At 48.4% G+C, this 13,602-nt stretch overlaps 2 protein-coding genes across 2 annotated transcripts; one reads left to right on the forward strand and one right to left on the reverse strand.

Annotated features, from left to right (window-relative positions):
• Positions 1–1,396: 1,396 nt before the first annotated feature.
• Positions 1,397–3,664, reverse strand: ADM (adrenomedullin). Its single transcript, XM_012755836.2, has 4 exons — positions 3,524–3,664; positions 2,971–3,089; positions 2,697–2,846; positions 1,397–2,480 (listed from the first exon to the last, which is right to left on the reverse strand). The coding sequence occupies exons 2-4, from the start codon at positions 3,066–3,068 to the stop codon at positions 2,171–2,173; spliced, it is 558 nt and encodes a 185-aa protein (XP_012611290.1). The 5' UTR covers positions 3,069–3,089; positions 3,524–3,664; the 3' UTR covers positions 1,397–2,170.
• Positions 3,665–5,030: 1,366 nt separating this feature from the next.
• LOC105866484 (uncharacterized) lies at positions 5,031–6,377 on the forward strand. The gene is made up of 2 exons (XM_012755803.2): positions 5,031–5,459; positions 5,697–6,377. Exons 1-2 carry the CDS (start codon positions 5,352–5,354, stop codon positions 6,252–6,254), a joined length of 666 nt encoding a protein of 221 aa, XP_012611257.2. The 5' UTR covers positions 5,031–5,351; the 3' UTR covers positions 6,255–6,377.
• Positions 6,378–13,602: the final 7,225 nt, after the last annotated feature.

Below are 13,602 nucleotides of genomic sequence, written 5' to 3' on the forward strand. Positions count from 1 at the left end.
TGAGGGGGGGCCTGTGATATGCAATTGAGGCAAAAACCTCAGGAGGAGGTAGGGCACACATCCCCCCCCCATCAAACAATTCTTTTTTCCAAACTCACCCTCAGGTTTTCTTTACCAGGAAGGTTTCTGAGCTCACCCAGAAGCACCGCATTTCAGCCATGCTTTTAAGCAGAAAGGCCTGGGAAACTTTCTGGAAAGGACAAGCAGTTGGTCTCCATCTTAAGTCTTTAGGATATTGGATGAAACAAATGGAGTAGGAAAATCAAAATCAGGGGTGCCTCCTGCATAGGCAGGTATAGTCCCCTCGCCTCCCCATCTGTTCCAATTATTTCCATGTCCCCTGCCCTTCTAGTCACTCAATCAATAGGGGCTTAATGTCAGCATCTATCACCGGAACTGGGGTCAACCTTCTAAGATGGTAAGGCATACAAAGAAAGCAAGGAGGAGAAAGGAAGGAGGGAGAGAAAGGAAGGCTGGAGAGAAGTGGAGAAAAAAAAAAAGGAAAAAGGCTCGGGAAGGAGGAAGGAAGAGGTGAGTGGCAAGGGGAGGCGGAACAATGAAGGTCTCAGGCCGTCGGAGGCGCACGGTTCCGGCGGCACGTCCTTCCCGCCCGCCTCCGGCCAGCAGCTGCACGCTGCGCAGCGTGTGGGCGCTGAGTCACTGTCCCAGAACTGGGAGCCGCGGTGCAGGTCTGGGGGGGAGGGGACCGTCCTGGTTGGCATCTGCAAACTGTTTTTTTTTCTTTCCTCTTTCATTAAGGCTATGTGCTGACTCCCACGTAGGAGAACTTATTAAACCGCACGTACTGCCTGACGGCTCTCGGGCCCATCCGCGGCGGCAGGCAGGGGGCGCCGCAGCCTCGCCTCTGAGCCCGCCGGCTGGCTGAGCGCTCGGGCCGGCGACGACTGGGCTTGTTGGCTGCCGGTTTCCCGCAGATGTCCGAACATTTTGCTTGGGCAGCTTCTAGCTTTCACACCCGCGGTAGGCAGGGAAAACGCCTCACTTAAAAGGCCTCGGAGACCACCCCAACTCTCCGAGGCGCGCTTCCGCGCACAGTTCCATGAGCAACTCTGTAAATCTGGGACTCGGTTGCGCAACCGGCAGCGTCCAGGCTCGCTTCCCCACCAGGGCTCACCCTACTCCGCCCCGCCTGGCCGCCACGCGAGGCGGTGACCTCGGGCGTCTCCGCGAAGGCCTGATTCGCACCCAGGACACGCGCTGTGAGCGCCCCACACGGAGAGCAAAGCTCGTGACAGCTCAGCCCGAGCGGACAGGCGCCAGCACGCGACAGCGCCTACGACCCACTTTCCCAAGCCGGGTGGCAGGACCCTAAGGCTCCCGGGCGGGACAGGACCGGGGGTACCCTCCCTCCCTGGACGCGAGAACCGAGAATGAATCAGCATTGAGGCGGTTTATTGGTTTGCTGTTCGCATATCATCACCCATTTTATGTAAATAGATTATACAGAGACACGGTGTTTCCTTCTTCCCCAGGAGATAATCAGTCTCTCTATCCCGCGCGGGGCGCGCGCTCACACACATAAGCACACACGCACACACACTCACTCCACGCAACAAGCGACGTTACACCTCGCTGAGACATTCACGTCTTAAAATAGGGGGAGGACAATACAATTGCTTTTAAATGCCCTTAATACAATATATAACGTACAAAAATATCTCTATATTTGAAGTTACAAAAAAAATCTTGACAGCAACAAACTTAAATATTGATAGTTACCTCTCTGTATGTACAACACACATTGCACTTTTCCTCTCTAGGTTTCGGAAAGTTCAAGTAATAGTTAGGCTTGCGCCCTGGTGGGGTGACACCCCGTGAGAAATCAGTTTGTAGGCGGGCACGGTAGTGGCTCAGACCCCTGCCCCTGAGGTCTCAGCATTTAATCCTCAGTTTCTCCTCTCTGTAAGCCTGGCAAACACTCTCTCGGATTCTTCTGTCCTCCTGGGGCACCCGGGCTTAATGAGGGCCAAGGGAGCACCGCCTCGAGGAGGGGCCCCTGCAAAGCCAGAGCTAGCCGCCGGACGGTGCCTCCCACACTCGGGTCCCTGCAGGACTGTCACTGCCCGGTCCCCATAAGGCTCGGGAAGCCCTCCGTCGTGGCAGGCGCCAGCGGGATGCTTTTGAGACTATTTGCTGTTGCCACAGGCGCCTATATCCTACGGAGAGTGGTGAGGTGCACCCCAAAGGCTGGAGCCCCGCGTGCCTGTGGCTCGGAAGACGGAGTCCGATCTCGGCTGGCCTCTGGCAGGGAGCGTCTGCGCCGGCGGCCGTAGCCCTGGGGGCTGATTTTGCTCCTGGGGGCGACGCCGTCCTTGTCCTTGTCTGTGAACTGGTAGATCTGGTGTGCCAGCTTCTGCACTGTGCACGTTCCGAAGCGGCAGCCAAAGCTTCGGAGGGCCTGGAAGTTGTTCATGCTCTGGCGGTAGCGCTTGACTCGGATGCGGGCTGCGTCAGGACTGCTGCGGAGGAGAAGGAAGGCAACTTGAGACCCGGTCAAGCAGGGCTTTGGCCCCAGCCATGAGGAACCAGAGCCATTCCAGGGCCAGACGGAGCTGGAAACTGCTCGCGGCATCCTAGCTGCCAGCCAGTCCTAACGATCCCCAGGACCAGGACAGTGGAGAAGAGTTCCTCCGGCACACCTTTCCCCCACCCCGGGCCGTACGGAGCATAATTACCTGTCCTGGGGGCTTCGAGAGGCACCCTTCATGTCCTGGGGCCGAATGAGAGTCTGGGCAGGCCCGGCCTTCACGTCAGCAAGCCCGGTGGGGTAGCTGCTGGACACCCGCAGTTCCCTCTTTCCACGACTTAGAGCCCATTTATTCCACCTGGAAAACACAAGCAGAGCCGATTCGCTTGCATCCCGGTCTCCATGCCAGCCCGCTGCTGCTCCCATTCACTCCTAACCCCTCGGGACCAACGGTCAGTTCCCCTTGCCTGCGAGGTACTCACTTCTTTCGGAACTCCGACGCCACATCTAGCCTCGCGGTGTCCGCGCCTAGGAAGGCGAGTGAGCCCAGGTACATCAGGGCGACGGAAACCAGCTTCATCCCAGCGGCGATGCACAGATCCTGGAAAAGGAGAGACAGCAGCCGAGCGTGAGCACCCGGGCCAGCTGCACCGCGGGCGGGGCAGGGAAGGCGGGCTGGGGCCTCGGTGCGGGCGGGCTTAGCCCGCGCTCTGCCTGTCTCAGACGCTTATCTCGCCAGGGCGCAGAGAGGCGCCAGAGGCGTTTGCACCCGCCAGGCGGGTGACAGGCCCCGAGGGGAGGCAGCTGCACAGCGCCAGGCTCCCAGAGGTTCCCTGCTCAACTTCTTGGAACTTGGCTGACGGAGCAGAGGGGACTGGGTCTCTGGAGCTCCATCTGCGTACGGGAGCTGGGCCTGGGATGTGCCCCTCAGAGGATCCCCCAAAGTGAGTTGTTCCCCTAACCCAGCGCTCCCAATTTCCGGCCTTGGCAACCCACCTCCCACCCCCTTCAACTTGCGGAGCCTGTAGCACCTACCTGCTGAGACAGTGATCTGCTGAGTACTTGAAGGAGAAAGTCCGAGACGTCCCTCTGGCAGTGGCAAAACCCCAAAGTCCAAGTCCCGCTGCGGTGAAAAGCCAGAAGAGGCAAGGCTACAGCTGCTCCGTCTAGTATCACCAAGAAACCACTGAGGGGCTAGTGCTGGTTCCTGCTCTTTATAAGAGCTCCGGGAGGCGGGGGCGGGGCCTGGGCTGCCCCGCCGCCCTCCCTTTCTGGGGCGCGCGCGCTTCTGCACTTGGGCGCGCGCATTGCTTGCCAGTGCGGGTGGAGAAGGGGGTAGGGATGGGGGTGGGAGTGGAGGTGAAGGTGGGGGGGTCCCTCGTGCCTAGAGGTCTCAGAGATGGGCTCCAGGACGTTGTGCAAGAACTGCCACAGCCCTAACTCTCTGGGCACAGGGTTCAGACAGTAAGCCGGGGCGAAGGAGGGCCAGTACAACCTCTTGGGGTCCTTACCCAGGACCTGTGCAGCCCAGAGTGCGGGGCCTCCTGGCAAAGAATAGCAAGAGCTCGCAGGGGGGACCGCGCGGACTGCCGGAGCCCCGGACCCGGGGAGCTGTGGCTTCAAGGGGACCGCGCCCCCTGCCGGCTTGGCGTCTGACCTGGCCGCGACCCCAGACTCCCGCGGAGCCGCAGGGGCAGGGTACTGGGTAGAGCCCGAGGAGCCGGGCTCGCCAGCTCTTTGAGAGCAGCCGAGACCCCGGGGTTTCAGGATGGGCTAGTAAGATTTCACAATAGGGGCCAGGCCCAGAAAGGCTGAATTGAGAATTGGGATTTGGTAGGGGGAATTACCTTATTGTCAGAATTTACGTGCCTATTTAGAAATACAGGAATAACCAAAATTAGGAAGAAATTTTTTCATTTTCCCCCCCTTGCAATCCAATTATGCCTTATAAGGTTATAACCTGAGAGTTTGCCTGGCTGCCTTCGTTCATCCATTGTAAACGTGAGGACTGATTGCCAGGGAGTACACTAATGCTTCACGTATGTTAATCACCTTACAGTTTACGAAGCACAACCATATCCCAGTCTCCTTTGATCTTCCCTCCAACCCTTGAGTTAGGTGAGGAAGGTAACATAACTTTGCTCGATTCACCAAGTAGAAAACTGAAGTTCAGAGAGGGGAAGGATCTTGCCCAAAGTCACACTACAGGGAGGAAGCAGTAGAGTCCCGACTCGGCCAGACAAGCAGGCACAGCAGATTGGGGTGCGGCGTGGATTCTTCTAAGCTGGGGTCACCATCTCCTGAAGGGGGAGAGGAGAGTCCCAGCCCCCGCCCAAGGATTTGCGCCTGTTCACGATGAATCACTCCAAACATGTTTGTCACCTATTTGTGCTCTTCCATCACCGCTTCTCAACTTCACTTTCTTACTTCTCTTCGGGGGCCAAACTGGGGAGGAAAGGCTCAGCGCCGCGGGGCTGCCTACGTCTTCTTGCAAGAGGCTTTCTGGTGTCCTATCGCCTACTTCCCACACGAATGTCCCGAAGCCCAGCGACTAGACTGAGAGGCCACGGGTGCGAGACCACTGATTAGACCGGCTTCTAGTTCTCACCCCCTGGCAATTCTCTGTGTGGACGTGCAGACGTCACGTTCCTTCCCTAGTGTGCCCGTCTAGAACTTGTCCCCGGCAGACCTCTCAGCTTTCGACCCGCTCTGCCTGCCATAACGATTCTGAGATCCAGTGCAAAGACGGCCGGGCGCTGGGGCGCGCGGACCTTGCCCACAGCTCGGTCTGGGCCGCACACTGCTGGCTCAGCCGCCCGTTCCCTCTCAGGACTGAATAGTGGACATTGCACCTGGGGAAGGAATGGCCACGCCGAGGTTATTTATTCTGACGACTCTTCCCGGAGGGAGTCACCGGAGCGGACCTGAGTTCCAGCTGAGCGCAGGGGACAGATTCCTGGCTCTGGCTCTGGTAAGGGCTTGGGACGCTGAGGGTCAGAGGGGTGCAGCGTGGCGAACTGGCCTGGCTCGGGCCGCCCGGCTGGCCGCAGGGCAGTCACCGCAGTATCCTGGGTCAGGTGGCTAGTCCGTCTGCTCTGCAGACAGCATGTATTACTGTGCGCCTGCTGTTTCCAGAAGCCTCCCTAGCCTATTGTTTTTCATGATCGACTCGCGTTTCCCATCTCTTCCGTTCACTTCATCCCTACAGGTCAAGCTCCTCCAACCCACCCATTACAGGACCGGTTGTCTGCAAGTCTCTCTGAGGATGCGACCAACTTGTCGCCAGCTTCCAGCTGGGTCCACGCCAGGACAGGTTTTACTTTCATTTCCTCGGCGGTGCGCGCCTCAGACTGCCGGGGAGGTCAAGGACAGCTGGGCGTCGGCACGCAGCCAGGGAAGATCTCGTGGTCTGAACTCGTTCCTTCCAGTCTCCGCCAGGCCTGAGGGGTTCAGTCTGCAGAGAATTCTGCGGCTGTACCTCGTTGCCTCCTCGCTGTATCTTTCAGCAAAGTCCAGGATTCCTGGGGGAAACAGTTCTCGCTTCGGGAACAGGATCGCGAGGCGTGCTCTTGGCTCAAACTTCTTTCTGAGCTGCAGGCAGCTTCAACAAGGAAAGCAAACCAAGGAGTGGAGGGAGACTCAGTGGCTCGGCTCTGCCAGCCTCCAGTGCCCACGCCAGCTGTGTCGCGGCTGTGCCAGGATCACACCTGAGAGCCTTAGCACGCGCCTTATCAGTCTGGGTGCACTTTCTCCCTCTGGCACTTAGAGGTCTGTCGCTTTAGAATTAAGCTAATTCTTTCTTAAAGTTAAGTCCTGCCTGGATTGGCAGCGCTGAGGATTTTGCTAGAAAACCCGTATCTTGGAAAGTGTGTATGTGTGTGTGTGTGTGTGTGGGTGGGTGGGTGTGGGCGCGCGCGCGCGCGCGCGGTTGAGCAGCAGGAGCCAGAGTGCTCCCCAACGCTTTGTGAAGTTTAAGTTGAAAAAAGATAAAGAATTTGCCCAATTTAGGCATCTATTTTTTTCTCATGAAATCTCGAGTTTGCTTACTTAATCATTGTTAAAGACAAAAAAAAAATCACTAGAATGCATTTTCGGTTCAATGGTCCTATCTAGAAGGAAACACCACAGCGGGAGTTCTGATCCTGGTGATTTGTTAACATGCGCTTCATCCATTCAAGTCGCAGTGATTGTAGATTCACATTGAACACGGATAGTACAAGGAAGGAAGGAAGGAAGTGAAGGAAAAAACATCTTTAAAATCTCCCTGGCAAGAAAAGAGAAAGAAAAAGAAAAAAGGAAAAGAAATCTGGTTAATAAAGATCTACCTTTTTTGTACCCAGGAATTTAAGAAGTCAGATTATACATAAACCCCCAGTGTAATATATGTGTATATTCTCATATCATATATACAGATATAAATACACATATGCTAAAGGCTTGTTGCGTAACAGTGTCTCAACTTCTTCACATTCCAGCTGAATGATTTTTAGGCCCTAAATCCAAGCCTTACTCTTAGTAATGTTTGGAGTTTTAAAAAATGTGTGCTGGTGGTTTTTCAGCTAATGCTACAGACACAGTTCCTAAGGCCAGGGCAACCACATTCAGATCTTTCAGAAAAGTAATGAGAAATAATAAATAATATTAATTATATTAATGATATAAGAATAACTAAAATGCAAGTAGTATAAGTGCATTGCATAATTATCTCAGATGCCTCTTTTTTCAAACAGGAAATTTTATGATGCATTTATTATTTATATCATTCAACATGCCTGTTAAGCTGAGGGCTTGTTTACAAAGTTCACTTGAAAACAACGTTCAAGATGCATCCTGGACTCAACACAAAGTGGTTTAGAGAAAGGATACAATCAACCTTGAAGATTTGGTCACTCACAGGGAGAAGTAAAACAGGATACAAAGCCCAGGATACTTTTTTGGGATCTCTGACTTCTCTAAGGAGCTAATAAAAATATAGATACTTTCCAGAAAAATGAACATTTAAATAAACCAATTGAAGCATAAAATAGGCATCCAGTTTCAGGAGGTTCACCAAGTTAAGAACTCTGGTACAGAATAAAAAGTACTGTTTCTGTATTTTTAATTTCTGTCTGGTTTGGAGTAGTGGGGGCAGGAAGGACACTTAACCTCTCTATTTAGGGCATAATATTTTCCAGAGTGTCAGCATAAAGAAAAGTAATACTTTGCTGCTTCATTTTTGTTCTCCAACACAAAATAGACAGAAATAGTCCTTATACATGATAAAGCCAGAAGGCAAACCTTCCTGAAGCTTAAAGAAGGTAAATTGCTGTAGGACAAATGCAAGATAAGACACAGAAAGTGGTAAACATAAAAGAAGCTTGTTATATTAACAGCTAATACAGAACAGGATGAAATGACTTCAAGAGAAATTTACAACTGATGGCATAATGCATGAGATTAATGAATGGGTGATTAAAGGGATGATTAGATCTTTTGGAGTCATCCCTAGCCAAAGAGAATAATGATAATGAGAACAACCTTCATGCCACCTGCCTCCAGGTGGGGATTCTGTACTATTTGATTAGAAGAACGACTGAAATGAAGCAATTCCTATATATGGGATTACATGATTTGAAAGTTTACTCGTTCCTTCAACAACTATTTACTGATCATGTATTATGTCCTCAGCACTAAGTTCTAAACATACAATAATCATCAATGAAATCATTCTTCTTGCCCTCAGCAAGCTTATAGCCTAGTGGGGTGGCTAGATGTAAACAAATCCTCATGAGAATAAATACATGATTATAAACTGTGGTAAGTGTTGTGAAGGAAAAGCAAGATTAGGGGGAATCTAATGTTCCAAATGGAGGAAACAACATATGCAAAGCCTTAGAGATTCGGAAGAACTTGGCACATTAGATAAAATGAAGAGGCCAGTTTGGTTGGAATATATTGAGTGAAAGAGAAGAGTGGCATGAAATGAGATTAAAGAGGTCATCAAGGTCAGAGTAAATAGACACTTTGAGACATGTTGAAGATTTTGCACTTTATTCCTGGTGACATGGGAAGCTATTGGTTTGAAGACAAGAGAGACATGATTTGATATATTTATACATTTATTTAAGGGATCATTTTGGCTATTACATGTGGTTTTGATGGATAAGAGAGAAGCAAGAAGGGAAGCAGTGCAGCGGTGGAAATCTGGAGATATTGGAGAGGGTCTAGTCCTCCCATAGTTTCTCTTACACTTCCCCCCACCACACACATACACACAATCCCTTCACTCTAAATTGCACCAACAGAGCCAGGTTCACTGACATGTACCAGTGAACCTGGGTCAGTTACAAAGGGCCTGCACTCAGAAGGGTCCACTGGTTTGATGATCTACTGAAGCTGTCTTGGAATTCTTAATAATTTTTGAACAGGAGGTACTACATTTTCATTTTGCACTGGACTCCAAATTATGTAGCCAGTCCTGCTCACCAAACATACAATCTAAGTAAAAACAGCCTTACAAACTCTCACAGTACCTGTTTATACTGTAGCTGCTAGTGTCAGAGATACTTTGAATGAGTTAAGATTCAACCATAAGATTTCATCACACATGTGAAAGCAGGACACTTTCCACCAGCAATCTCTGAAGCCTCTTCCCTGTACCCCAAACACACACTCAAGGTAGAAATAGTATGTTTGCTATACAAGTTTAATTTTAAGACAGGTTCAGTAGCTTGCTTACTGTCCTTAAGTTTTACCTATATAGAAAGCCTGGAACTACCAATGTAGCTGGGATACCAGTTAGGAATGTATCGCAATAATCAAAGTAGGAGGTGATAATGGCTCAGACTTGTGGGGTGGCAGTGAGGGTGAGAGAAGTGGACATATTTGAGAGGTAGGAACAACAGGACTGAGTGATGAATGCTGGGCTAAGAGGCAACTGTCAAGGATAACAATCATTAAGTTCCTTGCTTAGGCAACTGAGTGGTTGAAGATGTAGCAATGAATCAGGGAATTTTCCACCACAGCTGCTTTGTCTTCTTTGATATGGGCTGGTAGAGGCAATATGAGGAGGCTCTTGCCCTGCCTGTGGATGTTTGGTCAAATCTAACTTTCATACTGCCTCCTTGAACTATAGTGGCTAACCACAGCAAGCACTCGAAATGACTGTACACATCAACCACTTACCCCACAATAGCCCACTAGGGGCAACCGCTGATAAGCCTTGCTCACTGGTAATAGGCTTCATTTTGTCTTCCAAAGCAAAAAAGATAGGCATCTGTTAGGTGCCTAGGTACACATCATTACTGTGTTACATACCCTTCCTCGCTTCCTGCTCCTGCCAGGCTTCAGAAAAACAAATCTGGCCTTGCTCTACTCCCTCTCTCTTTGATGAAAGGTGAAGGTGGTTATCTTAGAACATGGTCTGGCCTTCAGCCAACCTTAGTATCAAGTTGCCTCATCAGGGCTTATCAGTTTCAGCAGCCTGGCAGCTGTTGGCTGAGAAGCAAAGCACAGCTTCAGTGTATGCAAAATATGTTCTTGTATATATACAAACATGTAGTGCCTTTCTACATATACCTGGGATATGTCAAAATCATTATATGACAATATGCCCCTTTGTAAATGAACTGGCAGTCGATTTATGACCTTAACAGATGGAATATGTCTAAAAGAAAATATTTGATTCCAGGCTTAAAAACAACTAAACTTTGATTTAAAAAAAGTTAAAATAATTTAAACCAACACTTGCAAGTGAAATAAAAATCAACACATTTAAAAAGTTTCATAAAATGGGACCCCTACCACTATAAAATAAACTCAAAATGGATCAAAGGCCTAAATATTAATAGAAGAGCTAAAACTATACAACTCTTACAAGAAAACATGAGTGAATCTTCATGACCTTGAATTTGGCAATGGATTCTTAGATATGACATTAAAAGCATGGGAAACAAACTAAAAAATTAGATTTCATCAAAATTAAAAAACTTTTGTGAGGCCAAGGACATTATCAAGAAAATGAAAAGACAACCTATTGAGTGAGAAAATATCTGCAAATCACAGATCTGAAAGGACTAGTATCTAGAATAAATAATTCTTACATCTCACCAACAAAAAGGCAAATAATTCAAAGATGGGCAAAGAACAAAAAACAATGGCGATATACTACTTCTTATATTGTCCTAAATAGAGCTTGAGCCCATCCTTTGAAGTGAGGCATCACAAGAATGGAAAAATAAGTACCACATGTACTCACCATCAAATTGGTACTTACTAATCAACACTAAGGTGCTCACGTGTAGTAATATTCATTGGGTGTCAGTCAGGTGGGGGAGTGGGGGTGAGTAAACTCACAACTAATGGATGCGGTGCACACTGTATGGGGGAAGGGCACATCTCTAGCTCTGGCTTGGGTGAGGAAAAGTCATTACTTGCAACCAAAATGTTTGTACCCCATACTATCCTGAAATAAAAATAAAAAATAAAAATGGGCAAAGGACTTAAAAAGACATTTCTCCAAAGAAGATTTAGAAGTGGCCAATAAACACATGAAAAGATGTTCAATATCATTAATCATTAGGGAAATACAAATTAGGACTGCAATGAAATACCACTAAAGTATCTATTTGTTTTGTTAAATAAACACAACAGGAAAACAAGTGTTGACCAAGATGTAGAGAAATTCAAACTCTTGCACATTTCAAGATTGCAAAATCATGAGGCCACTGTAGAAAACAATTTGGTGGCTACTCAAAAAGTTAAACATAGAATTACCATATGATCCACTTATTCTACTCCTAGGAATATACCCCCAAAGAATTGAAAACTGATACTTGTCCATCAATAGCTAAACAAAATATAGCATACACATACAATGGAATATTATTCAGCCATAAAAAGAATGAAGTACTGATACTTCAACATGATGCTACAAATTGTACTGAGGCTACAACATGTATGAAAGTTGAAAACAATATTCTAAATGAAAAAACCCAGACACAGGCCGGGCACGGTGGCTCACGCCTGTAATCCTAGCACTCTGGGAGGCCGAGGCGGGAGGATCACTGAAGGTCAAGAGTTTGAAACCAGCCTGAGCAAGAGCGAGACCCCGTCTCTACTAAAAATAGAAACAAATTAATTGGACAACTAAAAAAAATATATAGAAAAAATTAGCTGGGCATAGTGGCGGATGACTTTAGTCCCAGCTACTCGGGAGGCTGAGGCAGAAGGATCACTTGCAGAGGATATCGCACTCTAGTCCAGGCAACAGAGTGAGACTCTGTCTAAAAAAAAAACAACAAAACACAAAACCTCAGACACAAAAAGTCACATACCGTATGATTCCATTTTTCTGAGAGATCCATAACAGGCAAATTGAAATCAAATTGGTGGTTGCCAGGGGCTGGGGAAGGGAGGAAAGGGAATGACTGCTTAATGGTTATTGGGTTCTTTTTGGGTGATGAAAATGTTTTGTAACTAAATAAACGAGATAGTTGTACAACATTGTGAATGTACTTAATGCCATTTAAAATACATTCTAAAATGGTTAATTTTATGATATGTAAATTCTATCCCAATTTTTGAAAAAAGTAAATCAGGAAAGAATATGACAGCTGCCTTCAAAATCCAAAAGGCTGTGTCATACAAAAGTGGATTTTATTTTTTCTGGATAGTTCCAGAGAGCAGAATCAGGGGAATTTACAGTAGGACAACTCTGGCATAATAAGGAAGAACTTTCTAACAATAGGGCTGTTTAATCCAGCCTCCCAAGGAAGTAAGATTACTCTTTACCGAAAGTGATCAAGTTGGATGATGAGTTCTCAGGGAAGTTACAGACAGATTTCTACATGGGGTATGGTTGAGGTGAGTTCTTTTGGTTTAATTATTTTAGAGATCAATCTATCTTCCCTCCACCCCTGCAATTTTTAAGCTGTTTCAGTTTGATCATTATCAATTTACAGAGGTCCTAAAGTTAAAATATTCCTTCAGTTTCAGTTCTTCCAGTGCAGCCCAACCTGTAGAATTTGTAGATGAAAAGTGTGGCACAGAAAGGGGAAATAGTCAATTTCTGCATAATAAAACTTCAGTAGCTGAGATGGCAACTCTCTGGACTCTCAGTTCAGAGTTAGAGCCATTGTAGCTTCTTGGTGGTAGTTGGGGGAAAATCGCTAACTTACTGATTAAAAATATTGGTTAAGCACCTACTACATTCTAGACACTTTGCTAAGAGCTCTTATAATGTGAAGGATCAAACCCTCAATTAATGGTGAGCAGTGATAAGCAACCACAAAGATAACTTCCTAACCATGGAGATTTCCAAATCTCTGCTTTACCACGTGTACATATTCTACTATTAAAACTTCATTTTTGTTAACGAATGGTACAGTAAGCTCATCTGAATGTCGCACCAGCCAAATTCGAAACGATCAACAGGAGGTTCAACAGAAAAGCAAGCGACTTAGATAATCCTGAGACTGGATGATGAGATCCACTAATTCATTTTATTTCGAGTCTGAGCAGGGAAGTTGGAAGCTACCACCTGCTCCGGCTGCACCGCAGCAAGGGAAGCAAGGCGAGGCGGGCGGGGCCCCCCAGGGAGAGACCAGCCCAGTTCAGGAGGATCCCGGGGATGCCGCGTTCCTCGGTGGAATCTGGCTCCCCCAGGCTCCGGGGGAAGCCCAGGCCGACCGCCCCCGGCCCACCCGGCACTGAAACCCGAGGCGCCTTTGAGGATTGCGCAAAAGCCTCTCCCTCCCCCGCCTGCTTGGTGGCATGTTTCTAAAATTCCCATCTGCACAACATAAACAGGAAACGTGCAGCAAAAGCCCTGGCGGTGCAAATTCCTTGCTTCCAGCCGAGAGCGGGAGAATCTCATCTTTGGTGGTGGTGGTGAGCAGCCGAAGCAGCAAACTTTCTAAGTGACCCCTCAACTCTCCCTGTCCATTCTCTTAAACCCCAAAGGAAAGAATAGAGAAGGCGGAAACAAGGACTCCTGCTTTAGGAAAAATAGGGAGAGGGAGAGAGGCCGTGAAGGGGCAGCCAGGCCTCAAAGCGAACCACCTCCAGCGGCTGCGGTGGTGGCGCACGGCGGGAACCCGCCCGGCCGCTCGCCCCACAAGCCCCGCAAGTCCTGC

Source organism: Microcebus murinus, chromosome 4, assembly GCF_040939455.1.
Source record: "Microcebus murinus isolate Inina chromosome 4, M.murinus_Inina_mat1.0, whole genome shotgun sequence".
NCBI classification, from domain to species: Eukaryota; Metazoa; Chordata; class Mammalia; order Primates; family Cheirogaleidae; genus Microcebus; species Microcebus murinus.

What these genes read in the sequence shown, in the direction of transcription:
- ADM (XM_012755836.2), bottom strand. Translation starts at nt 3,068, where the DNA reads ATGAAGCTGGTTTCCGTCGCCCTGATGTACCTGGGCTCACTCGCCTTC. An exon ending in GCGTCGGAGTTCCGAAAGAA is followed by an intron (nt 2,847 to 2,970) that starts GTGAGTACCTCG and finishes TGTGTTTTCCAG; the next exon opens with GTGGAATAAATGGGCTCTAA. An exon ending in TCTCGAAGCCCCCAGGACAG is followed by an intron (nt 2,481 to 2,696) that starts GTAATTATGCTC and finishes TCTCCTCCGCAG; the next exon opens with CAGTCCTGACGCAGCCCGCA.
- LOC105866484 (XM_012755803.2), top strand. Translation starts at nt 5,352, where the DNA reads ATGGCCACGCCGAGGTTATTTATTCTGACGACTCTTCCCGGAGGGAGT. An exon ending in GATTCCTGGCTCTGGCTCTG is followed by an intron (nt 5,460 to 5,696) that starts GTAAGGGCTTGG and finishes TCATCCCTACAG; the next exon opens with GTCAAGCTCCTCCAACCCAC.